Source organism: Zeus faber (assembly GCF_960531495.2).
Source record: "Zeus faber genome assembly, chromosome: 21".
Classification (NCBI taxonomy): domain Eukaryota; kingdom Metazoa; phylum Chordata; class Actinopteri; order Zeiformes; family Zeidae; genus Zeus; species Zeus faber.
In genome coordinates, this window is record NC_137208.1 from 9,328,587 (window position 1) to 9,356,086 (window position 27,500).

Below are 27,500 nucleotides of genomic sequence, written 5' to 3' on the forward strand. Positions count from 1 at the left end.
ATTAGCACTACTAATTATTCCATTTTTAATCTATCATTTCTAAGAAAGTCCTCCGCCCCTGCAGGGCAGTTAGACATGTGGTGGTTGAGGTGGGGGGCCACCTCCTCCAAATGAAGGATGGATCAGTTACAGACACTTCTGAAACGAGCGCCCAGGTGCCACCGCCTTCCTGTGGTTGTCCGCCACCACAGGGCGGGCTTGTGTTGTTGTTGTTTTTTCTTTTTATTCAAAGTAAATTGTTTGATCTTGTTTATCTCGTTCTAATCCACACGGGTGGCTGCTCTGAATTCCAATGACTCACATTTATAACAATAGTCACTAAAATGTTGTTTCTCCCAGCGGGAATTGCATTGTGTCCCCTTCAAGATGTCTTGGCTGCTACTTCATTAATCAAGAATTAATTAGGTTCGCTCCCCAGCCGCTTCGTGGGTTGCATAATTCACAACTTCAGCCATCCGACTGCTCCTTTAAAGCTCCGCTTCACACACAGAAGTGAACCGGGAAGACACGCCCATTTGCTGATTGTCGAACAGACCGTACCAACGCCTTAGCAAATGGGACGTTTATCTCATGCAGATTGCCAGGACCTACATGAAAACTGTTAAGGATGTAACGTCGTGATGGGTCTATCGGTTGTCGTGAGGGGATATGAAGTTCTGTTCACTTGAAAGGGGGGAATCTGAGCGGCAGTATTTTCTGAACAACACCTCCGTGACTGAAGTGCGGCAGTGGAAGTTCCCGTACGTGACAATGGTTTGTGTTTGACTCACTAACAACCTTGGTGGTTTGTGCATGTGTGTGTGTGTGTGTGTCTGTGTGTGTGTGTGTGTGTGTGAGGGTGGCAGTTTGCGTGCGCGTGAGCCTATGACGTGCCTGCATTAACCACTGCGGCGTCTAAGTGCAGAGTACAAGGTCAGAGCTCTGTTATTGAGATGACAATGATACTTGTTTCAGGGTAAATAACATGCCCTGCCCACTGTAAGTGCTGTAAGTCAGGTCTGCTCTCTGCATACATATACATGCATGCAAATACAAATAGTATTTTTAGAGCTTATTGTGCGTCATCACCGGGTGTCATGACATTTCACATTTCACTGCATAATGTATGACCGTATGTAAATGCATGTGGCATTCAGTGCATGTGAATATTGAATAATATCCATTTGTTGTATCTTGCTAAAGACTACCTACCAGCCAACCGACCTATCCAACTACCAATCTACCTACCTAACTACTGCCCTACCTATCACCTATCTACCTATGTGTTGACCTACCAATCTACCCAGCATCTCCAAAACAACAGGTCTTGTGGGGTGTTCCCGGGATGCAGTGGTTAGTACCTACCAAAAATGGTCCAAGGAAGGACAACCGGTGAACAGGTTACAAGGTCATGGGCGCCCAAGGCTCACTGACGTGCGTGGGGAGTGAAGTCTAGCCCGTCTGGTTCGATCCCACGGAAGAGCTACTCTAGCACAAATTGTTGAAAAAGTTAATGCTGCTATGATAGAAAGGTGTCAGAACACACAGTGCATCACAGCTTGATGTGTGTGGGGCTGTGTAGCTGCAGACCGGTCAGAGTGTCCATGCTGAGCCCTGTCCACCACTGAAAGCATCTACAATGGACACGTGAGCGTCAGAACTGAACCATGGAGCAATGGAAGAAGGTGGCCTGGTCTGATGAATCATGTTTTCTTCTACGGGCCCCACCTCACAACTTCCAGGACTTAAAGGATCTGCTGCTCACGTCTTGGTGCCAGACACCACAGGACACCTTCAGAGGTCTGGTGGAGTCCATGCCTCCATGGCTCACAGCTGTTTTGGCACGAGGGGGAGCTACACAATATAAGTGGTTATTAGTGGTGGTGTTAATGTTGTGGTCGCTGTACATACTACCACTTTGCTGCAGTGACCCATATTGCGATTGCTACGCCAACACAAACAACCAGCAGTGTTTGGGCGACTTTGTCTTTGAGTGTTTTCACCTGAGTGGGCGGTTCTCCCGTCCGTCGTAGATGTGGAAGAAGACCTCGAGCTCCTCCCCCAGGTTGGCGCTCATCAGACTCTTCATGTGGACGAAGAGGTGGTGGGTGCTGGCCGGCACCGGAGTGTCCTTCTTACGATGCCGATGCTCCATCTAAAGGATGAGAGGGGGGATGAGAGGAGCTTCTTTCATCAGCCGTACACTGAAAACCATGAGGAGTTCCACTGAAGTATAAATCATTATTGGAAATGTATGTATGAAAGGATTCGATAATGGCACCCGCGCTTTTGGGATAACTTTCCACATTTTTAACGCAATCGGTTATGCATTTGGTACCTATTAATAGGTTGAACCTATTAAATATCAACAACAATGTGTGGTTATGAACTATTGCAGGAATTACAAAGAATTACCATATCCATCACTTGGTAATAACACACCGAAATTGCTGTCTTTATTTATATCACATTCATGTCATAAACTACTACTCCGTCTATGTTTCACTAGAAGGCTCACACAGACACAACCAAAAATAACAAATTATGTAATGGGTTTATTACAAAATGTGGAGAATCATGCAACATGTTACATCATGTGTTCAAGAGGTTTATTGCAAAATAAGTTATACTGTAATAACTTGTACAAAGTTACAAGTCATTACAAAATGAGGGTGTTACGAATGTGTTACAGGAACGATCACTTCAGTTTGTTTATTAGTTTGCTTTGGTGAATGAGCACATAGTGTCAGACCCCTCTAGCACATAGTACACATCCCTTCCAATGCACTTTTAAGTGGTTGTATATGATAATAATTCACCAACGTCTACCCACCCCCGTGTGATAAGATGCCAACAGATCGGCTATTAAAAAGGCCACTGTGCTTTGGTGGTTCCTGGGCTGCAGTGCATTTGCATTTAGACGAGATGTTTCACTTCAAACTAAAACAACGGCAGATTATCGTCACAAAGTCAGCCAAAAGTTATCAGTCAGTCCGTCGCCATTAAAAAAGAAATCATCCGGATGCAAACAAAGTCAAGAGGAATTCCACGTCGCGGTTATGTGCGTATTCGGCCTCTGGCTTGGCGTTTAGCACCCCCACGAAATTACACGGCAAATAGAGCAACGTCTATATTTCCAAGAATCAGTTTATTTGGCCCAGTACACGTTTAAGTAATTAAAAAGCAATTTGTCTTAGTGTGGGGTTGTTGCTTTGTTGTACAAACAGCCAAGCAGCATAGAAAAGGGCAGCCTAAAAAAAAATACATATATATATATATATATATATACACAAAATATACAGAATATACAAAATGTAAAATTGTGTTTGTATAAATATAACTAGATGGGATATTTTTCTACGGGATGAATAAATGTGTATGTATACAATAATATGGATGATGGTCTAAGTGTGTACCATGTTATTACCATATATTACACCGTTATTGCATAAGAGTGTGTGTATGAGGCTAATGTTGCTGCTGCTCCAAAAAAAAAAAAAAAAAAAGCGTGCACATATCACACCCACATCACCCACACACGGATCAGCGCTGCCTAACACACAGGGATTGATTTAATCCGTTGTCAAATTCCAAAAAAGACTCGGACCGCTGGCAGGAGCGAGCATCGAGGCTGGGCGCATGCAAGCGCAGGCACACAAACACGCACGTGCACACACACTTGGACACACATGCACACGCGCGCGCACACAAACACGCACATGCACGTGCACACACACACACACACACACACACACCACCACCAGATGGTCAGTGGAGCCTCTGCCAAATCTTTCCCTGAATTCACTTCAGCGACGGGAAGGAAATGGACAAAATAGACGGAAAGAGGACGAGAGGGAGGGAGGCGAAAAAGAGTAAAATAATCGGCGCGTAATACACTCGCAAAGGACACGCCGGCTAATGTGCATTTCCATTTTGCACGATTGCGTCACATTTTGTTATTTCACACCGTTTCTTTGTTGTCGCATTAACTGCTGAGCGCAGCGAGGTGACAGCGCCGCCAAGCCTCTCCTAACTCGATCAAAGGGCCTCGGATATCAAAGCGGCTGCCGCGCGTTCCAAGTTAGCGGAGAGCCGGGACTTAAAATAAGAGCAAGCGAGAGGCGAGGCGGACGAATCGGCAGGCGCAGAAGCACGGCGGAGGGACGTGGATACCAAGCAGAACTGGAGTGATGCAAATATGCACAACCCTAATAGAAGGCAATATGAGGAGGATGTGAATATGTTTTTGACGACGGGGGGGGGGGTTCCGGGTTTATTAGAGAGGTGTGACGCGGCGAGATGGATGCCGCCGTTCAATGGCAGACGTAATGGCATTCAATCCTCGCCGTTCGATCTCTTTTCCTAAAAATGATCTCATTAGGATGTATGGCTTTCATTATTCTTCCACTGGCACACGAAAACACCCCCACTGATTCGCAATGCCGGGGGGAAATAACTTGATGTTATCGTTGGCCATGTTTTTGTGGTTTTGTAGGAGCTGGAAAACGATATAATATTTGGGTTTCGATTGAAATCATCTATTGTTTTGGTGATGAGTTATACTTTACACTGAATTTTTAGTTGAATGTGATGATGCCAGTTTGATCATTTTTAATTGGATTATGAATATTATATATATATATATATATAAAAATAAGATAAGATAAGATAAGATAAACCTTAATTAGTCCCACAAGTGGGAAATTTGCACAGTTACAGCAGCAAAGGGTGAGAAAAGAAAGAGCATCAATAAAGAGTTGTAGTAACTTAAAGTAAGTAAGAATCAGGGTAAGCACGATAAACAATATAAAATACATAGAATAATATACAGTATACCTAAGTAGAAACAGCATAAATAGGAATCAGCGTAATGAAGCGTATTGCATATTCCAACAAATTGCACATCAGGGATTGTATTTTTCTTTTATATATATATATATATAAACAGTATACGTATATATAAGGGAGAGAAATCCAAATGGGCCATTGACAAGTGAGTGGAGAACAGAGCGGCCTGCCAGGCCAGGGCGTCCATCCCAGAGTGGCCAGTTCATTAACAAAGACAAACGAGACGGTCGTGATGGATTGGTGGCTTCTGGTGAAATTCCACCCCCTGTAAAAAAAAGTGCATGCTCACACGTGTGTGTGTGTGTGTGTGTGTGTGTGTGTGTGTGTGTGTGTGTGTGTGTGTGTGTGTGTATGTGTGTGTGTGTGTGCGTGCGTGTGCCCCCATGTGCTCGCTTCCCCCACCGTCTTATTACCGCACACCCTGCAATCTTCTGCAGGGTGTGCGGCGGGCCGGCAGCCCTAACAGCGCGGAGCAGCACCGGACCGGAGCTGCACCGGAGCGGAGTGACGGCGTAAACATCCCTCGCTTCCCGGAAGGAGGGAGGGGGGTCGACGCGCGACTCCTGCTCCCCCCCCCACCCCTTCATCCCTTCTTCCTTCCTCCCCTTCACCCCTCCCTACGGCTCCTAAATCACACCAGTTAAGCCCCGTTCTGCACCCTACCGTTACATAAATGAAGCGGACTGGGAGGTGGGTGTGTGATACTGTGTGTTTGTGTGTGTATGTGTGTGTGTGTGTGTGTGTGCGCGTGCGTGTTAAGTCGTTCCGTCTCCATGGCGACAAACCGAAGCCTCGGCCGCCGGGGGGGGTGGTGGTATTTCACCAGAAGCCACCAATCCATCACGACCGTCTCGTTTGTCTTTGTTAATGAACTGGCCGCTCTGGGATGGAGGCCCTGGCCTGGCAGGCCGCTCTGTTCTCCGCTCGACGGACGTGAATCCGTCTGAGAGGCTGCCTCACATTTCCTTCCGGCGGTATCGCTTATAAGTAGCCGACAACTCCGCCGAGGGAAAATGGAAGGCCCGATGTCACAGGCCGGATTATGCTCCATTACTGCGCCGGACGAGAGACGAGTGAAGTGAGTCAAGTAAAGTATACGGAAATCTTGAATATCTGGTATCAACCTCATTTTATTTTACACTGACAACTACACTCTCTGTAAATGTGACATCATCATAAAAGCCAAGAAAGACCTTGAATTCAATGTATATTCTTTCAGCGTTGTCGTTTTTTTTTTTTTCAAGCTTTATCTATTTTTATAAGCTGTTTTTACTGACGCACTCCGCCGCAGTGCCATGCCGAACGGACACTTGACAAAGCGCCGCTCTATTCGGCAACGCAGAACGTAAAACCAAAGATATGCACTTCACTCCCCTTTTTACGTCACGTCGCGAAAAGCGCCGAGAAATGCGATACTTCAGGCCGGATGTATGAGAATGATCGGGTCCATCTCTAGTTCACAACGCAGGCAACGGGTTTAATCTCCATTTCGGTTCAATTCAATCGGCGACACACACACGCGTACACGCACGCACGCACACACACGTTCACAGCGCGCGAGATGGACAAAGGAGCTGCTTTTTTGGTCTCCCTGAGAAACACCATTGTGCACGGGTGTTGACAGTGCACGCCAGATCCAGTACAGTGTCCCAGCACCCCCAGTACCAGAGACGGGTGGTGGTCTGGTTATTATCTAATGGAGGGATTGGTCTTTTGTCCAGGTTCACATGCTTTGTTGTGACTGGAGAGCAGGCGAAAGCAAACACAGCCAACAAAGGACAATAAGACGGACTGATTAAGAGCTTCCATTATGTGTGTTCAATTGTATGTGTGTGTGGGCCCGCGTGTGCATGCATGCGTGTGCGTGCGTGCGTGTGTCACAATCCCCTCCACACTGCGTCAGCGCAGCAACGGGGGTTGCCACGGTAACAGCAAAGGAGGGCTCGGAAGCGGGGAAGGTGGGAGGTGTTGGGGTGGGGGGGGGTTAAAGGAGGGACGGGTAACGCTCTTGTCTTCATGTGTCACCGTGTAGAAGACCATAAGAACAACAACAGCGACTTGTGAATATTACATTTCCAAATTTAAAAGCAAAGGTCTGAAAGATAAGCCACACGGACGGAGGGCATGAGAGATTCTACTGTCCGTTGAAAGCATTTTGATTTTAAATATATATCTATATATCGATGTAACTGATATTGACGTTATAATCTTGAGGAGGTGATCACAACGGAAACCTCATTTTAAGTCCAACCAAGGCTTGTGCAACCCGTGCTGAGTGGAGCGGTTTGAAACATGAAGGTCGCCCGCGGCTATCTCTTTGAATGGAGTTATTTGAGTGCGTTGTGTGCATTGTCGGGGGATTTGCCTTTAAATGTATACTTCTTCTCGGAGGAACGTTTCACTTCTGCTCAGATCTTCTGCAAAGGTACAGCGGGTCAGGGTACGGGGCTCAAGCCACAAAGGAGACTCCTGGATTCAGGGATTCAAGGTCCACCTTAAGGATAAGACTCCCAAAGGATTCAGGAGTCCACTTTAAGGATAGACCCCTGAAGAATTCAAGGTCCGCCTTAAGGATGGAAATGATTCGAGGTCAACTATGAGGATGGACTCCTGAGGAATTCAAGGTCCACCTTAAGGACCAACACCCAAAGGATTCAGGAGTCCACCTGAAGGACAGACACCCGAAGGATTCGGGGGTCCACCTTCACGATGCGAGCAGAGGAGCCTGCTATTGCCACAGCAGGTGGTCTCGGCGTTCACCCAGCTGTGTGTGACATGGAGGTCGGGGCGGCCGCTCACCAGTTTGTAAAGTTCTGTGACGCTGATCTCGTCGGGGTCCACCATGCTGAACTCTCTCCTGGGCACCAGGTCCAGGCCCAGCTGCCTGGAAACACAAACACACACACACACACACACACACACACACACACACACACACACACACACACACACACACACACACACACACACACACACACACACACACACACACACACACACACACACACACACACAATGTGAGGACTTTGGTGTCATATCTTCACTTTCTCTGCAGAAGATCAAACAAGTCGTTTTTTCTATTTACTTTGTGCTTCCGTTGCTCGTGTTCTCTTTCTCTGCTCCTTCTTCCCTTTCTCCCCCTCTCCCTCATGCCCACCCCCACCCCCGCCCCCACCCCCACCCCACCCCCAGCCCCAAGTCTCTCTGGGGCTTGGGAAGGCGTGGCAGAGCGTGTCTCCACATCCGGACTGAGGGAGACAAAGCTGGTCAACCGTCCCACGGCCCGTGGTGAGGGACTGTCAACTCTGCTCTCCAACCTGTCTCCCCAGCGCACTGACAGTGGGACGGAAAATGGCGTGTGTGTGTGTGTGTGTGTGTGTGTGTGTATGTGTGTGTGTGTGTGTGTGTGTGTGTGTGTGTGTGTGTGTGTGTGTGTGTGTGTGTGTGTGTGTTCAACGTTAGTTTAGAATGACACACACAATATCCACCAGTATTAATAGGACATTGGGATCTATAACTCGATATTAGTGTCCTCATAATCCAAAATAAAATATATATTCATATATATATTATACATAAATATACATAAATATACATATATAAATATACATATACATACATACATAATATACATATACATAAATATATATTCATTTTTTTTATTTTCATTTTATTTCCAAATATCTCAAATATTTCAAATATTGTAAAATATTTTTTTCTCAATAAAATATTTATATTTGATATTTTATATTGATTCGCTCTCATAATACAAAGAATATTTTATTGCTGTTTCAAACTGACATAATCCAGGCTAAATCGAATTTTTCAAGATGAACAAAAGGTATCTCCAGGTGACACGTGCGTGGTGCGTGCGCCCGCCCACGCACGCGCGTCTATCTGCTCTGCGTTTCCGAGGACGACGGAGTGGGTGAGAATGAGAAAGGGGAGAATGAGAAACTCTGAGTGATTCCCTCCCTCCGCTTTCATTTTATTTTATTTTCTCCACATCGCCCCCACGGGGGGAAAGAAAGCAGAGGAGCGGCAGGACTGTCTGTTTGAGGCGAGGGGTTGATTGATTGTAGAGGGAGAGAGTCTGCAGGGACGGAGGGTTTAGAAAATACACGGGCCCGGTGAGAGACGGAGCGGAGCAAAGGGAAAGACCCAAAAGGAGACCCGGGAAGAGAAAAGACAAAAAAAACAGCAATTCAGCCATATCAGTGGCCGTGACACAGCGTTTGCCTTTTTCGATTAAAGTGAAATACGTTAATCTCACAGTATGATATTTTGTATTAAGTCACCTACAACAATGACTTTCATCGCTCGATACTTCGTTGCAAATGTGTATAAATTGTAAAGGGAATAAAGGTGAAGTTGAACCACTCGTCATTTTGCGGGAAGCTCTGGAAGGAGCCCGAACGCCCGTGTTGAGAACCGCTGCCGCCGAGGAACACGTCACCTTGAAAATGTTCCCACAGTGCGGAGACGTGAAATGCTAAAAGAGTGTAACTTGATTCTTTAACGCTGGGGATGGGATTTTGGAGATTTATATGGATACGGTATCAAACTCCCCGTGACTATCAGGACACCAGAACCCTCTCTCCCACCCAGATCTCCACAGCGCGGGGGGGGCAGGGCTGGGATCCAAACATAATTACTGCTCGGGGGGGGGGGGGGTAATATTGGGGTGAAGTGGCCCTTTTGCCCCCCCCATCACTCACTCGTTGCCCCAGTCCAGCCGGGCCGTGATGTGCTGCTTGACGTCCCTCATGCGGTCGTGGGTGAGGTGGCCCACCAGCACCTGCCGCCTCAGGTCCAGGATCTCATTCATCACGTGCCAGAGGCGGTGGAACAGGTCCCCCTCGTTCTTCTGCGCCGGTGGGCGGGGGCGGGGGGTGGGGGGTGGGGACGGGGGAGAGGAGGGGAGGCACGGAAAGAGATAATCAGATGGGAATTCATTAATCCCAAATCCCGTAATTTCAGGGTGCATGTGTGTGTGTGTGTGTGTGCGTGTGTGTGTGTGTGTGCGAGTGTACGTGGAAAACACGTAAGCAGCCCCCTCCAGGAGCAATAAAAGTTTGATTTTGCAGCGTTTTTTCGTTTTTTTGCACAAAAATCGCTCGAAATGGCAAAAATTGCAGGTCAGCGAAAAAGAAAGGGATGGGGTTTTTTTTTTTTTTTAACAACTACCGATGAAGAGTCACGTCCCTGGGCTCAAAGTAACAAGGAAATAATAACCGGGCTGTCGATTTTGGCCATTTGATGCGGATTTTTATTTTATTTTTCTTTACAAATCCTCTCCCCAAATATTGCAGGGATTCATTATCGAGATCGCAAAACCGCCGCTTCGTGGATTCCACGCGTCGTAAGTATAGTGAGCACAACACATTGTAAGTACTGCCGTGCCGCTAAGGTCGCACGCAGCGACCCCGTGGTTTATGAACCCGATGTGAGTGGAGAAGGGGAGGCCACCGTGTCCCAAACACCAACCAGCGACCGCTCAAATCCACGATGAGCGAATGAGAAGCACACGGTGAGACGGAGCGATGGAAAGGAACAGAGAGAGCAGGTCAACAGAGGAGGCAGAGATAAAGGGCGCCACGGCAATACCGCAAAAGCCATATAAGAGCGAAGTGGGGGAGACGGAGGAAGGAGGAAGGAGGGACGGAGGCGAGAGGAGACGGCGAACACTCCAAAAAAAAAAAAAAGACACAAAGACACTTTAACCGGCGGCGTGCAAATCATCGCCGGTGCCCCGTCGTTTTTTATTTCCTCCTCCAGTCGCTGCCCTTAGATCCGAGCGCTGATCGGCTCAGTTCAATCAGAATCAGGGAGATCAACGCCACCCCTCCCGAAGAAACCTCCGTCTGCCGCGCTAATGGACGCGGAAGCGCCGCCTCCCGCTGTTTGTGAGCCGCTGAGATTCCATCCGGCAAAAGATGAAACAAAAATGCAAATAATGTGTGTGTGTGTGCGTGCGTGTGTGTGTGCGTGCGCGTGTGTGTGTGTGCGTGCGTGTGTGTGTGCGTGCGCGTGTGTGTGCGTGCGTGCGTGTGTGTCTGCGCGCGCGCGCGTGTGTGAGTGTGCGCGTGTTTCCCCGGTGCCGTGCCCCGGTGAGTGCGCGGCGCCGCTCACCACGTAGAGCTGCTTCCACATGGCTCCCCAGTCCCTGAGAGTGGACGTCATTTCCGTGATGACAGAGTCTTCTGTCGGGATGACCGTCTCGAACTGCCTGCGATTTGAAAACACACACACACACACACACGCATTAACGCAACGTAACGCAAGACACATCGTTATCATATCAATATTGATTTCTGATTATCATGAGAGGATTATCGTAGAGGTCTTTTCCTGGCGTCAAGGCCTCCACCTGCGTGGTCCTGCTACTGACCAACAATTCTGCCTGAGAATATTTCTCATGTGTAATGAGAATAATAATGATGGTCATTCCCAAAATATGGGCAAATCATGGATATCGCGATATGAGACGACATCGTTGGATTTTGGTTACCGCAATATAGTCGAAAAAACGTCCCGGTCTCAAAGGCTGCGTTACAGTCAAGTAATGCCATGTCCTGAGCTCCGTAGACTGTTCTACAAGTTCTAATCAACGCCTTTACCTGCTTGGTCGTCATAATGACATATCACGATATCGCAATATAGTTCAATTTAAACGTTTTTAAGTGTCTTTTCCTGGTCTTAAAGGCTGCGTTACAGTAAAGTGCTGCTATCTTCCGAACGCCAAAGACAGTACTAATGACTGCTGATCAAATATACCTCGGGTGTAAATATCTTACGAAAGCGCCAATAACCATCCGCCAAAATTTCGGCAGATTTCGAGGTTTTCAGTAAAAAAAAAAGAAAAAAAAAAAGAAAAGATCGCAATATTCATTCTCATCGACACGGGCGGTGGCTCCTCACCCTTTGTTCTTGATGTGGGCGCTCTTCAGGTGGATGTAGCTGCTCGGGAAGATCCCCTGAGGGAGGAAGAAGAGGAGCAAGCGGCCGGTCACTATCGCGAGCCTTCCTCGCGCGCTCGCGAGAGCAAGCGCCACCACAAGCAATACCAGACACGCGGCTACGCGCTTACGGGCGCCACACCCTAGGACCCGCGCGCGCTCTCTATTTTTAAAGTACCTCTTCAAGCGCTTCGTGAGATTTGGAGAGTCGATTGTATTTATAACTTCAAATATTTGATCCCGTTGCGGCGTCGACGTGAAACCCTCCTCAGTGATACTGAGGACGAGCAGCTGAAACAGCCATCGCAGCGCTGCGAGACAATGACGCAGCCCTTTCGCGCCGCGCGCAGACGGAACCAATCCCAGAATGCGCCGGAGTTCGGGTCCGCCCCGACACGCGCGCCCAGTTCAACCCGCTTGACTGTGGAAATACCAGCGGTGCGGTTTTTGTTTCGTGTTTTAGCTGTTTTAACCGGAGGAGGGCCGGGTCGGTTGGGCTCCATGCGACTCCGGGAGTTTTAATTTAAATATAGAGAATGAAGTCAGCAAAGGTCATGAATTTAAGTATTAAAATGCCATTAATAAAGTGTTATCTTTTCTTAAATGACAAATGAAATAGTCAATAATCATAATGATAATAATAATAATAATAATAATAATAATAGAGGCAATAGAGGAAAGACACAAATTGGCCCTTTAAACACCCCCAAACACAAGCACACACGCACACACACAATTTGTGAGTCCCTCACCTTGGCATTTGGATTCTTGAGGATGAATCCACGGTACCAGCCTGTGGAGATTAAAATAAACAGAAAACAGCTTATTTCTCATTTGAATGACGGTGGAGGACGGTTTCACTGCGGCGATCGGAGCCGCCGTGTTTGGGCCGGTCAGACGGTGGGCGGATGGAAACCAAAGACATTTTACCAGATGACAGTGTGTGTGTGTGTGTGTGTGTGTGTGTGTGTGTGCGTGCGCGCGTCTCCAAAGGTATTATGTGTTTGCCGCTAAGCCTAAAAGTCCGCCCATTACGCCGCCAGCGTCAACTCCGGGGGCTTTCATCACCACCCACCCGAGAGACATTTTCATTGTGACACATTTTCCGCTCACGACGGAGGCAAGGAGGCGTCGGACGGAAACACACTTACGTAAACGGTGTTTACCCCTTTGCGGGGGAGTGGTTGGGTTGACCGTTACCACGCGAAGAAAGAAAGGCTCCTTGGATAAAATGACACACGCGCTGACGCAGGAAGCAACGTTCCCACTGATAAAGAGGGGAGACGTCGCCGCTTCCTTTTTGCGCAGGGCGACAAATATAACAGAACTGCAGAGGAAATGGACACTAAATTAACATTAACGACCGGACCAACCATGACACTTATTAGTACTTGTGAGAGATTCTTGTTGCAGCCGGTTTAAATCCAAAATAATGTGCGTGGTCTATTTCGGAGGTTGACTGAAGACACAAGTTGTTTACTAAATCTCAGAGCTATAAGACCAAATGCGACGTAGGAATATTTGTCATATTTGAACAATAACTACACAAAACCATACCATTATTATTATACGATTTCTGTCATCATAAAATAATATATTGTAGTTATTTTCATGAATTATTCAATTTATTAAAATCAACAACAACAACAACAACAACACAGTTCTGAGAAAACAGAATAAATAAGTTGTGCTAAATACCACGGTGACATTGAACGTGGCGTCCCTGGTGATTGCCAGCCCGAGCGACGGCGGGGTTTAATTACAGCGACAGATGAAAGATGAAGCTGATTTTCACCGCCAGTCCAACCGACATACCATCAGCCGCCCGAGATGGTGCCAGAGGCGTTAGAGGAATGCCGTCACCGCTTTTCCACGGCGCTACCGCCGAACACCTGGGCCCCCGAGAGACGTACCGCTCTGCCGCGGCGTCTCCAACGCGGCAAACGTTTAAGCCCAAAAAAACAAAACAAAAAAAACATGAAATCTCCTTTTTTCCTGCATCCTCGTCGGTGCATCCTCTACACGGTCTGTGAACGTTCACCGGGTTTGTCCGGGGTGTTACGACTACTTTACAAATCAGCAAATTGGCCTCTACCCGTTCTGACGTAAGAGGTGGAAGCTGTTTGGGGGGGGAAACCTTTGTTTAAGTTAGAGCGACACCACTGTACAGATCGTGTACTGTAGTACAAGTACACGTTGAGTGGCTCCAGCGGGAGCGTACTGCTTTATCTAAGTACATTCTCAAGTAATTGTTTACTGAGTTTCTGGCCTTTGCACCCTGCGTATTTACATGAAAACGTTTTAAATGTGATTTTTTTTTTCAAGGGGTTAATAATACAATGCTTTGAAGCTGAAAACAGCAAAGTACAATACTTTATTAGTAAAGTACCTCAAAGTTTAAGTACGGCTGGGCCGGTTACTTCATCAACGGGCGATTGACGGTTGTCGACACGCACGCCAAGAAAAACGTCACAATCGCCAGTTGTTATTGTTTTTCTAAAATGTATAAAATAATCGACCTTTCCTGCACATAAGGAGTTTCACGTTTGCTTGAACACCACACGATCCCTCTAAGACCGGTCAGACAACGCTTCCCCCGGCGAAAAATGGCGCCGTCTGTGAAGTGCGGCGTCTTCGACAGCACAAACAGCGCCGGCCCCCGGCGTGACGTACAACATCACACTACGGTTGAGGAGAATCACGCTGATGGGATAAAGCTATTATTTGAAACGAGAAAGAAAAGTCACAACTGAATTGAATAAAGGCTGTGGCCTCAGGTGAGGACGGTGCTGACTCGCTGACGGTGGAGCCGCGAGCTGCCGGCGCTGCAGCGCCACCGCCTGCACCGTAGCTGCACCGTAGCTGCACCGTAGCTGCACCGTAGCTGCACCGTAGCTGCACCGTAGCTGCACCGTAGCTGCACCCTACCGTAACAGTCTTCTAATGCCCCTTCCTGTCTGCATGCTCCAGGCTCTGACGGGACTTTACAAGGTTTTTTGGAATGTTTCTCTAGGCGGGAAGTTTTCCATAAAGGGGGCGAATGTGTGAAGCTGCTGCGGAGGCCCCCCCCGCCCTCCCCCCGCCCCCCCTAGTTCTAAATGTGAGCCTTAAAAATGTGAATATATTTGAATTTTAAATATAACAAAGAATACAAATTCAAATGGGATTATACGGGAATATCTGCGGCCCTAATAGGTTTTAAGGTTCATATAAAGGTTAAGCCATGTCTCCCGAATGGAGTCTTTATTTATTTTTATTTTCTCTCTGTGACCAACCGACCAATGATAAAGTCGCTCATCAGAACGTCCCACCCCTGTCCCGGCACGCCGGCCGTGCCACGGCGTTTGGGCCCCGTTTGGACTCTGTGGCCCCACATTCCGTGTTTGCACCTTTTATACAGAACGACGAGGCGGAATAAAGGCACAACATCCCCGTCTTTAAAAGGGGCTTATGTAATAATAATAAAAATAACAATAATAATAATAATAATAATAATAATAGCCTAACAATAATAACAATAGTAATAATATTAATAATAGCCTCGTAATAATCGTAATAATAATAATAATAATAATAATAATAATAATAACAATAATAATTATAGCCTAGTTATAATAACAGCCTAGTAATAATAACAATAATAAAAATAGCCAAATAATAATAATACCAGCCTAGTAATAATAATAATAATAATAATAATAATAGCCTCGTAACAATAATAATAATAATAATAATAATAATTATTATTATTATTATTATAGCCTCGTAATAATAATAATATTGTAATAATAATAAAAGCCTAATAATAATAATAATAGCCTAATAACAATTAAAACAAATCGGCTACTACCAAGACCAGACGATAATGCCAATCAATTCCATTACTGGGTGACCATCGATCGGCAGCAAAAATTTCATGACCGACCCGAGCCCTAAGTATAAGTGCTGAATCTTATATCCACTCAACAAAGTACCATTATAGGTGAACATTTAATGTAACGGAAGTAGTTGTAACCACTCACTATCCACCTCTGGAGACTAGAAAAAGGAAGCGGCGCCGCTTCGAACCGACAACCTGCACAGGTTGGAAAAAAAATGAAAAATGAAAAAGATGAACCGTGCCTTTAAACACCGGCGCTTTCGTCGAAACCCAACACTGATTATCATGATCTCAAACATTTATATGTCAGGCCGAGTGCCGATGTGTTAATCCGAGAGAGAGTTTGGATTAGGACAAATTTAAGCTGTTGCATTAGATGTAAGTCTCACTGGATAAGAGCATCAGTGTAATAGCATCAGTGTAATGCCTGGAATGTAAATGCTGTAGATAATTATAATCAGCGACGACTTTCGCCAAAGCATCGAGGAACCAAGATCATATTTTTTTCCCCCCTCGTTGATTTAATTTGCAAATCCCGAGACGGAGACGTAGCAGACCACTCACAAGTGGGACATTTTGAGTAGACTGTCCCTTTCCTTCAACCCAACCGATCGACCGGCAATGCACCGGATCCGTTCTCTTTCGCCTGGCAGCGTTTGTGACGCCGGCCCGAAATTCCCGGCGTGACGGTCGCGAAAAACAGGGGCGTCAGATCAGGGGAGCCGCGTTACGACACCTCGGCTGCACGCGGTCTTCCCGGTCCAGCGGCGGTGACAGCGGACGGCGCCGACCACTCGGACGCTCACCGCTTCAATTAAATAACACCATCGCCACAAATGAATCTCATCATCATCTTATCGATATCGAATTGAATCGATTATTGAACCACATCAAGACCCTGTATCATAATCGTGTGTGTGTGTGTGTGTGTGTGAGTGTGTGCGCACGCTTGTGTGTGTGTGTGTGTGTGTGTGTGTCTGTCTGTGTGTGTGGCCAGATAAGACAGGAGAGAAAAACAGGAAGTGAGGCAGTTAGTTCAAAATATGGGAAGAGGAAGGCCAGCTTGTGTGTGTGTGTGTGTGTGTGTGTGCGTGTGTGTGTGTGTGTGTCTGCCAGTGTCTGTTTGTGTGTGTGTGTATGTGTGTGTGTGTGTGTGTGTGTGTGTGTGTGTGTGAGTATGCCAGTGTGTGTGTGTGTGTCAGTGTCTGAGTGTGTGTGTGTGTGTGTCTGAGTGTGTGTGTGTGTGTGTGTGTGTGTGTGTGTGTGTGTGTGTGTGTGTGTGTGTGTGTGTGTCTGAGTGTGTGTGTGCATGGTGAAAAATAGAAAACTAGAAATAGATGAAGAAAAAAAACGATCGAGAAACGAACGAGACGAGACTGTCTGGATCCTTTAACATTGTAACACATACATATATATATATATATATATATATATATATATATATATATATATGTATATACACAAATGCACACACACACAAACATATATGTTTATGTGCGTGTTATGTGCGTGTGCACTATACAATACTGTGTTAATTATAAGTCTTACTTTCTTGTTTATTGTTATCATACTAATGTGAATATTTTTCCTTTCCTGACTATTCACACGATCATCTGTTCTGCACAAAAGAGTCACACTCCTCGTACGACGTCCGTAGGCGTGGGCGGCCAAAAAATCCTGATCCAGACCCGGTCGGCTTGAGCGAAACACACCAAAAACGTGACGTGCGCCTAATGTGCTGCATAACGCGATGACCTTTCATGCCAGGAAAACAGCGCAGAACTGTTGTGTCAGACAGAAAGGCTGCGGCCGTCTCAAAATGTCATTATGCGATATAACGATGTGAGCGTATGGTACTCCATGTCATTACCAGGGGAGCACAGAGTCTTCCTTGTGAAGTCGTTGCGGCCGGTGAAGGGCTCCGTTCTTATTACCGGAACGGAGATCTTGAAGTGTTCTGTTTGCTTCAGCGCTCAGTCATGTGTTTTGGGAACGGCAAAAATGAAAAGAAAGTGGAAAAAAATGTGTACGAATCAGTGACAAATCATTTGCCAAGTAATTGCGCGATTGGACCCCGAGTCGGACCGCGCCCGCCCCGAGCCAGAGCACACCCGCCCCGAGTCGGACCCCAGCCGCCCCGAGTCTCGCAGGGAGGGATCGGCGTGCGGGGCTCGACAGTCGTCCACGAGCCAGCCGCAGTGGAGCTGCACGGAACGCGCTGCCTCTACGTTCAGCCTTATGACTATCATTCCAACGTTACTTTTATTTATCCTTTCAGCCGATCCGCCCCTCAGTTGTTGATTAATGCAACCCGCCCCTCCCTCACCTGATAAATAAACCAAGCGTCTCCGTCTGCATCCTCCGTTCTACCCTGGGAAGTTACCGACTGCTTACGGTGTCCTAGTTCCTTTATCTTTCCCGGGTGATTTATCGCCTGGGCGTGGCGCCGACAAAACTGTGCTTTAGTGCCGGTGATGGAGGGTGGGAGGGTTGCCAGTTCTGCTAGTTTGCTGCGGTTCAATTTGAAGTGACGGTAAAGGTCGTTTGTGTTTCCCGTTTTCTGGAGATGTCGTCTCTTTTACGTCCAGCGGCTACGGATCACAGATTCACTTCCTCTTCCTCTATTTAGGTAACCACCATCACCCCTTCAACCACCCAGATACTTCCGAAAAGAGAGAGAGAGAGAGAGAGAGAGAGAGAGAGAGAGAGAGAGAGAGAGAGAGAGAGAGAGAGAGAGAGAGAGAGAGAGAGAGAGAGGAGTCTAAGAGGAGCACACAGCTACAGCAGCCATTTCCCAAACTTGAAATCTGAAAATCTTCCGCGGCCCAATCAAACCATTCATAGTAAGACTGAGATGACGTATTTCATGAACAGAAGAATGTGGAACTATGTCGATGCAGTGCAAATGAATGAGCCATCCACCCACACGAAACAATATGTAAAGCAACAAATGTGAAAATAGGTCAGATACAGTAGAAGAAGAATAACACATAGTTTAAATCCCATGGCTTTGTTTTATTAGTTCTGATTATGTTTTTTTGAACGCAATAATTAATCGTAAATATTTGATTCGGGTCATTTCAAACTTTGGAAAAATTCAAAACGTTTTATTTGTTTATTGCAAACGACCGCTCTCGGCCCGCCGGCAGTACCCCCGCGGCCCACCAGGGGGGCCAGCGCCCGCGCGTTGGGAAAGGCTGCGCTCGAGGAACGAATAGGTGATTGTAGCATACACGGCGGGAGGCGAGAGGTAAAACGTAAGACATAAAAAAAAAAAAACAGCCGGACATTCAGATCAGTCGGCGCTCTGCCTCAAACCAGGCCTCGACCCCGGAGACCGGAGATTTCCTTCCGATCTTGAGGATTCCGTCTGGGACTAGAGAATCCGAAAATCTCGCATAAACCAGGAACCACATCTCCTGCCTATCTCGAATAATTCTCCTTTGTCTGGGGACCATGTGATCGGACATCCCAGTTTGGGATGTCGAAGGCACATTTCGGCTCTTTTTCCGCCGGTGTCGCAGCGTTTTCATCCTGCGGCGATGAGCGCGAGGCGGCGTCCGCGTCCGTTCATTTCCGTGGCTCGGTGTGTCCGATCCGTCCCGTTTTGAACTCACCTTCACATTTCTCCAGGATCTGCACCGTGTCTCCGATCTCCAGGGGGAGGCCATGCTGGACGGTCCCTCGGAAACTGGCCAGCACTGGAGGAGGAGACGGGACGGCGACGCCAGCGGCGTGAGGAGAGCGGAAGAAAAGGAAGAAAGAAATGGATGAGTGAGAGAGGGCTCTTCTTGAGGGTCTAACAGCAGCCGAAAACACACACACACAGACACACACACACACACACCAGCCCATCACACACACACACACACACACACACACACACACACACTAAAGCCCTTTCAGAGTGCACAGGACCCCAATTTAAATCAGCCCATCATTTACACACACACACACACACACACACACACACACACACACACACACACACACACACACACACACACACACACACACACACACACACACACACACACACACACACACACACACATCTATCACACCCTTTACTTTTTAAACATAGAGTACAGTGCACCCATAAGCACACACTCACATGCACACACACAAACACACACACACCGACACACAGAGCAGTCATTCCAGGACATTTTGATTTAAACAATAATTGAAGCAAATTCAACCCAACTTTTCTCGCGTTAAACGCCAAACATTGGTAGTTCAAAAGAATAGCTTTATGTTTTGCTTTGACGAGCAGTTTTTGCCAATTTCCTCAATTTTACTTCAAAAAAATTAAATACAAACAAAGCATAAAGTTTCCAAATTGCTTTCCTGCGAAATCAAGCATTTTTGGTCACAACAATCACAACAACAAAAAAAATTGACTGACAGGCCGACACGAGTGTCCAACGCAGTGAGCGCACACGCACACACACACACACACACACACACACACACACACACACACACACACACACACACACGGATTTCCAAGAATACTCGTCCAACACGAGCATGTGTGTGTGTGTGTGTTCAAATTCAAGAGATTATTTGCCACATATACATACTGTATGTGTGCCCCTGTGTGTGTTTGTGTGTGTGTGTGTGTGTGTGTGTGTGTGTGTGTGTGTGTGTGTGTGTGTGTGTGTGTGTGTGTAATGCAAAAAAAATGAGAGGTTTGCCCAGGGCTCATGTTCTCTGAACAACACACTGTGCAAAAGGCACAAGGAGAGAGAGAGGGAGAGAGAGATACTCTATTAAACTGAAAAGGCTTCAAAGAGACGGAGCACACACACTGTGCAGGAAGATGGAATAGAGGGAACGGTGTCTGTGTTGTACTGGTGCACGTACAAAGACATGTGGCGGGTAATAAAAAGTGTTGTGTGTGTGTTTGTGTGTGTGTGTGTGTGTGTGTGTGCGCCAAGTAACAAAATGGGCACCGCACACAGACCCCATACTCACATATTTCAAATTGAAGTCTACAAAAATGTACACAGCACAGCACAGCACAGCACACACACACACACACACACACACACACACACACACACACACAAACACACACACGCGCATATGCGCGCACACACACACACACACACACACACACACACACACACACACACACACACATACACACACTCTATACTCCTGCATCTGCTCAGCAAATCCAATAACTCTGAGGAAATCCTTTAGGTTGTGTTCCTAATGGGCCTGGGCTGGGCTGTCCGGCTTCAGACAAAAATATCAAGCACAGAACGGAAGAACGCCGACGACCGCGCTTCCCCGCAGCAGAATAACACGGGGGGGACAAATGGACTCGATTGCCCATAATCCCCTCCTCTTCCACGCCAGACTTAATGCCGATGAAACGTGGAAGAACAAACACCTCTGAATCTAGACATTGTGGGTTTTCAGCGCACGTGCGTCCGTTTGCTCCCGTCGAAACAGCCTTGCAGGGGCCCTGCATTTGATTCATTCAAAGTCAGATCCAATCACTTACAATGAGACGCGCATACACGCACGCACACACGCGCACACACGCGCACACACACACACACACAATGCCCATTGCATGATGAATTATCAAAGTGACCTGCGCAGCTGCAGCAGTACAAATGATTCAGTTTTGAGTCGACTGATTTTTTATTTATTTATTTTTTTGACTTTCCAAGATCCAAGCGCCAGCTGCTCTGCCTGCGTGTCGCCTACTGTCTTCCTGTCCGCCTGCACCGCTGCCTGGAGCGATAAAACAAAAAAAAAAGGGGGGGGGGGAATGCAACTGAACGGTGCTGATACCACCGTAGCAAGATGCCTTTCCCCGACGACCCCCGCAGCGCCTGGCGGCCTGGAGCCGCGACCGGGTACCGGGAACCAGGACTTTACCGATCCGTAGGATTTTTTTGTGTGACGCGGCGGGCTGCGACTCCTCTCCTGGCGCTCTGCAGGCTTTCCATAGTTTTTAAATAATCACAGTACATCGAAAAGTGGTTTGGAATACGTTCCGATTATAACTCTTGTCGATTCATCTACTATTCTCTCTATGGACCGGCGGGAGTCCCCCACCGTCGCCGTAAGCTGGCCCTGGTGCCGGCCCACACTCTTTAGCGGCGGCTTTCGGCACAAGTGAGTCCCGCCGGGTCGAGTAAAACACACCGTATTGGGTAATGTACAACCTAACCCTTTCACCATGGCCATCAGAATGATCATCAGGGAGAGGAGGGCTCCCTCCCTCTGTGGGATCTTTCTAGAAAAGGTTCCTTTTCTCAGACAGCGTCTCCCTCGCCCGGGCGTGGGCGGGGACTCGAGGGTCCCAGCGATTTATCTGTGAAATGTGACGCTCGCCAAGCCCGTTGAGACCGCGCCGCGGCGAAGGGCTGCGGAAAAATAAACCGCACTCGACTCGACGAGGCATTAAAGCATCCCCGCCGGCCGCGGAGGCGCTCCCGCCGACACGCGCTTTGAGCCGTCGCTCACCCGGCGACGGCGCGACTTTTCTCCTGAAGAGCCGCCTGGCGCCGGCGACCGTCGCCGAACGTGACCGTACGCTGGTTTCCCCGGACCCGTGCATGAGCAAATAAGATAGAGCGGTCATCGTTTTGACACCCTCTCTCCCTCTCTCTCGCTCTCCCTCGCTCTCCCTCTTCCTCTGCCAAGATGTGTTCTTTATCCTCCCACTCTACATGTCCGCGATTCGTCATGCTCAATCGAGTCAAACAGATTGCACGCTCCCGACAAGCGTCCGCCGCCAGACGGTTTGATGATTTTGACTACTTTTCTTCTTTTTTTTTTAACAAAGACAACTTGAAAAAAAAGAGAACATGGGTGGTTAAAGATTTATTTGGAAAACCTCCTCAAACCCACGCTGCATGAGTCCACAGATATTTCACGGACACGACGAGAGACGGAGGGACGGAGGAGGAGAGATGGAGGGGGGAGACGGAGGCGGGACGGTTAGATTTTTTGGTCATGTTATTGCTCCCACTTTAGTTTAAAGGGAACAAATAAGAGTACAACAAGGAGCACCAGAGAGAGAGAGAGAGAGAGAGGGAGAGAGAGAGGGTGGGGGGGGGGACACAATTGTGTAGAATAGCAAAGAAAAATGCTCGAGCAGCAGCGCTCGCAGCAGCAAACACCACCCCTGCAGACTACAGAGGGAGAAAAACACCCTCTGAAATGGAAAACACACATGCACACACACACACACACACACACACACAACATCCCAACACTTACACATAAATAGAACAAAAGAAAAGCACAGACACGACAACGCTCACAAATACCAAATAGAGTTGACAGTGGAACGGTATACAATGGTGAGTGCACGCACGCAGGCACGCAGGCACGCAGGCACGCAGGCACGCACTTGCAGATATGAATTGCACAGCATGCAGAGACAGCGCCCGAGACCAGAGAGGAAGAGAAAATATGATGGAGGAAGAGGAAAGAGAAGGGGAGAGAAAGAGAGAGGTGAAAAAAAAACAAGTGAGAAACAGCGCAAAATGGGACTGAACATCGGAACATCTTTCCAATAAATTTCACCATCCAAATCCTCCGCGACACGTCAAGCTCGGGAGTTTTGGAAAGAGACACGTTTGGAAAAAATGAAATCGGAAAAAATAACTTACTTTTCGAACTGAACTCCAAGTTCTCTTTATGGCTAAGACTTTTGAATTTTCATTAAAATTACCATTTTACTCCCATTAATTCCCACAAATTCCTGTTAAACCCCGTGGAAAGTTTCCTCCCCTTTCGCCTATTCCCACAGCGCGGCAGCCCCGGTCGGGGACCCAGCAGACGTGCCAAACAGAGATGAAGCCCGCGAGGTCCCTCCAGTGTTTTGACACTGATGAGCCGTGTCACCGGCCCTTCATGGGGATAAGATGATGGCAGGTCTCATCACCACCGCACACACAAGCACGCACGCAGGCACGCAGGCATGCACACACACACACACACACACACACACACACACGCACGCAACCACACACACGCGGACAGGGAATAAAAAGTACAAGGTCACTGTGGAAGGGGCACAGATGTATATTGCCATTTCGCTTGGACCCAAAAATACTGACCCAGTAGTTTCCGATCTACTGTGCGAACAAGGTAAGGAGCATGAACAACAAGGTTGAGTGTTGTTAAACTTTGTTGGAAATTCTTATTTCTGTCACTCTCTAAGTGAAAAGAGCAATTATTTTGACAAATGTGGCTTTTCCTACCAGAATTCCGTGCTAATAATTCATGTGTCTTATATAATTGGCCCTACATCAGGAATTTTTTTATTTTTTATTTTCCTCGGTCCCCTGCACCCCCATCAAACAAATTGGTCATTTAAATTCTACGGATGATAGGGCGACATCTGTTTGGGAGGGAGTTTACCGACTATAATTTGTCGTCCAGAAAGCACAGTCATGCGAGTGGTCTAATTCGCAGAGCGCCGACGCGCCCTCAGACAGAAACCAAATCCGGGGCCTACATTTGCATCAGACTTTTAGAGTGCCCTCACCTGGAGCCTTAATCTGCCTGCACCGCGTGTGAGAGAGTGTGTGTGTGTGTGTGTGTGTGTGTGTGTGTGTGTGTGTGTGTGTGTGTGTGTGTGCGCGAGCACGTGTCCCCTCGCACGCCGCCGCTAGGCTCGCGGCTCGGCATGAGGGGAGAAGATCCCCGGAGGAGAGGCCGCCGGCAGCGGCAGCGAGCCCGACGTGCGTTTCAGGCAGAATTAGACCAAGTGACAGCCCCGAAAAAATGTAATAAATAAATAAAAAAAAACCACGAGCCACCACGCACGCCAGTCAAAACTACGCTTTTGCTCGCGCAATCGAAGCTCCTTAGGAAAACAGGCAGGAAACGGCGGCCGCTGAGCGAGAACGCCTCTCGCTCTCTCCGCCCCGCCCACCGCCCCGGAGCTGCTGAACGAAACAGACAGGAAACGGCGATGATCAAAGCTCGGCGTTATGTCGCCGCTCGACTCGATTTCCGTCGAGGTAAACCCTCCCCACCCCGCCCCCCGAAAAAAACAAACAACAGAAAAACACTTTATGAATAACGATGTAAAAAGGTGCTGCAGAAGGCGGGAGAACGGGCAAGAAAACACAGCGAGGCGAGCCGCGGGCGGGGAGTCGAATCAACAGCCCGCTTGTCGGGGTGATCTCGGCTGCGCCGGATCGGCGGCGGCGGCAAATTGAGTTCAAAGGACTGTTAATGCGATTTTTTTAACCTCATTAGTTTCGCCCTTTTCTCTCCCTCGTTTGTGATCCGACAGTGATTCACATGCGTAATCCACTCCCCCCGCGTTAATTATTCAACATACGTGTCATTAATATGCTAATTCGGCAACAGGGCGACGGGTGGAGCTCCGCTGGCCTTCATGGCTCCAAAAGGTAAAGAGATGATGAATATTTAATCGAGCTTCCTCCGCGAGGAATAGCGGTACATGTGAGTGCTACAGTGTTTTAGGTTGCTCTGTGCACGCGCACGCGCACACACACACACACACACACACACACACACACACACACACACACACACACACAGAAAGAGCATGAAGACACGGGGATGTTTGCTGGCGAACGAGCGGCGTCATCACGCTCTTTCAAAGTCATGAGGTTTCGACACCAGAGGTCACGTCTCATGTCTTCCCATCGCTCTCCCCCAGGCCGTCGAATAAAGGATTAAAAACGGCCGACAGACGGCACGCCGCCTCACTCCTCCGCCTCACTCCTCCGCCTCACTCCTCCGCCTCACTCCTCCGACGACTCGCGCGTCTCCCGGATCAAACTGTAGCTTTTGAACTCGCGTTCGACTCGGGGAGGCACGCGAAATTCCGCCTCCCGGGACGGATGAGCGGGGTCGGCTTCGCGGCAACAACATGTCCGTGGAGCTAAAGCTTTCCTCGTCCACATCGCCCCACCCACCCACACCACCCCCACCCCCGCCCCACCCGTACATCAAATAGGCCAATTACAGTTTCAGTACATGGCAGGTACGGGATGGGTGGAGGTGACCTTTTATTTAGCAAGGAAATGGATATGGTGCAGACTCGGGCAGCACCTCGGAAGGGGCTCTGCCTCCTCTGCCGGGACGGCTCTGCAGCGCGGATCCTTGAATGTGCTTCGAAGTGTCATTCGAGGTCCAGGCCTGATAAGCCCCAGCATCGCCCCCCCCCCCCGGTGGGCACATTTTGGACAACCTGTGACCTGGCTTTGACATCCGGTCGAGCCGTGACCCTCGACCCTTTTCATATAGCGGACCCACAATTTTGATATGCACGAGGCCAGGCGCCAATTTGCTAAGATTTTGTCTCTGGGAACCCAATCTGGGAATCTTTCTTTTTTTTTTTTAGATCTCATTCAGTCCAAACTGCCACACCTGTCTATACTGTAGTTAGAAAGATAACAGTGAAACCACAATCAGAATAGAGCTGCAACGAACGATTATTTTCGTTATCAAATAATCTGTTGATTATTTTCTCGATTCATCGATTTGTTGTTTTGTCCAGAAAATGTCAGAAAATGCTAAAACACAACCCAAAGACATTCAGTTTACTGTCATGCAGGACTAAAGGAACCAGAAAATATTCACATTTAAGAAGCTGGAATTAGAGAATTAGAACATTTTCTTGTGAAAAATGACTCAGAAAGCTATTTATCGATTATCAAAATAGTTGCCAATTAATTTAATAGTTGGCAACTAATCGATGAATCGAACTAATCGTTGCAGCTCTAGATCACAACAGTCACGATTGTACATTCCCTAAGGGTACTTAAGTCTTGAAAATGAAATAATGCTGAAGTTTAACTGTTAATGATTTTTTTTTCAGGGGACCCTCTTGAAGGACCCCACATCGAGGACGAACGCTTGAGGAACACTCTTAATAACCGTCTCTAGTGGGAGATGGGGGCGATTCTTCTTTACGACCATCAGCTTGTTTCACTGTGTGCGTGCGTGTGTCTTTGCGCAGGCGCTACGCGTGCGCCAAACCAAAAATGACGGCAATTATTGCAGTGGGCAGAGGGTTTTCTGGTCAGTCCAACCTGACCAGAAAACCCTCCTGACCACGTTCCGTCTCCGGGCTCCAACTCCCCTCTTGCCAAACGCGTTCATTCCTCGGCCTTATTAAGATAATGCCGCGGGTCAGCAAAAGCTGCTTTCACAAGCACGAGGTCTTGTCAAGGCCCTCGTGCATTAAGCAGATTTCCAGCGCTCAGAAGATTTTACGCTGGGCCCTCAGAGTGTGTGTGCGCGTGTGCGTGTGTGTGTGTGTGCGTGTGCGCGGGAGGCGTCTCGCGGCAGCGCTGAGAATCGGGCGGCCAGAGATTCGGGCGCAGGCGGGTGAGCTCCGCCGCGTTCTCGTTCGCGATTAAAAAAAAAAAAAAAGTGATTTCCGGGGATGAGCCGCGAATTCTGGGAGGCGCCGTCACGCCTCTATGAGCAGCGGAATCAACGGGGCCGGGGCGGGTGGGAGAAGGGAGGCTACACGGGGGCTTTAGACAAGGCTCAGCTCGGCAGCAGCGTGCAAAGGAAGCATTTAAACAGGCAGGCGCGCGCACTCGCACGCACGCACGCACGCACGCACACACACACACACACACACACACACACACACACAGCACACACACACACACACACAGCTCTGATAAGCAGACCAGACAAAGAGCATTCTGGGCAGAATCACCCACGAGGAACGGCTTTCATTTCACCTTTTCCATTGGTGTCCGCCAGCTCCCTTTCGTTGCCTTTGTGCCGGCGGAGATAGCGAGGCCCCCTATCACGCAACCACAATGACCTTTCCCTCCGGTCCGGGTCCTCGAGGA

The 27,500-nt window shown here is 48.1% G+C and overlaps 1 protein-coding gene across 4 annotated transcripts in view; it reads right to left on the minus strand.

The window, feature by feature from the left end:
- The window catches only part of dock4b (dedicator of cytokinesis 4b), a gene marked incomplete at both ends in the record, with an annotated part of 164,024 nt that overhangs the window by 106,879 nt on the left and 29,645 nt on the right, over positions 1-27,500 (minus strand). For all 4 annotated transcript variants that reach the window (XM_080022376.1, XM_080022375.1, XM_080022378.1 and 1 more), the window contains 7 exons: positions 1,983-2,134; positions 7,627-7,711; positions 9,546-9,694; positions 10,960-11,056; positions 11,749-11,804; positions 12,539-12,579; positions 19,284-19,367. In XM_080022376.1, the coding sequence (XP_079878502.1) occupies positions 1,983-2,134; positions 7,627-7,711; positions 9,546-9,694; positions 10,960-11,056; positions 11,749-11,804; positions 12,539-12,579; positions 19,284-19,367 (664 nt within the window). The remainder of the gene's footprint in view (positions 1-1,982; positions 2,135-7,626; positions 7,712-9,545; positions 9,695-10,959; positions 11,057-11,748; positions 11,805-12,538; positions 12,580-19,283; positions 19,368-27,500) is intronic.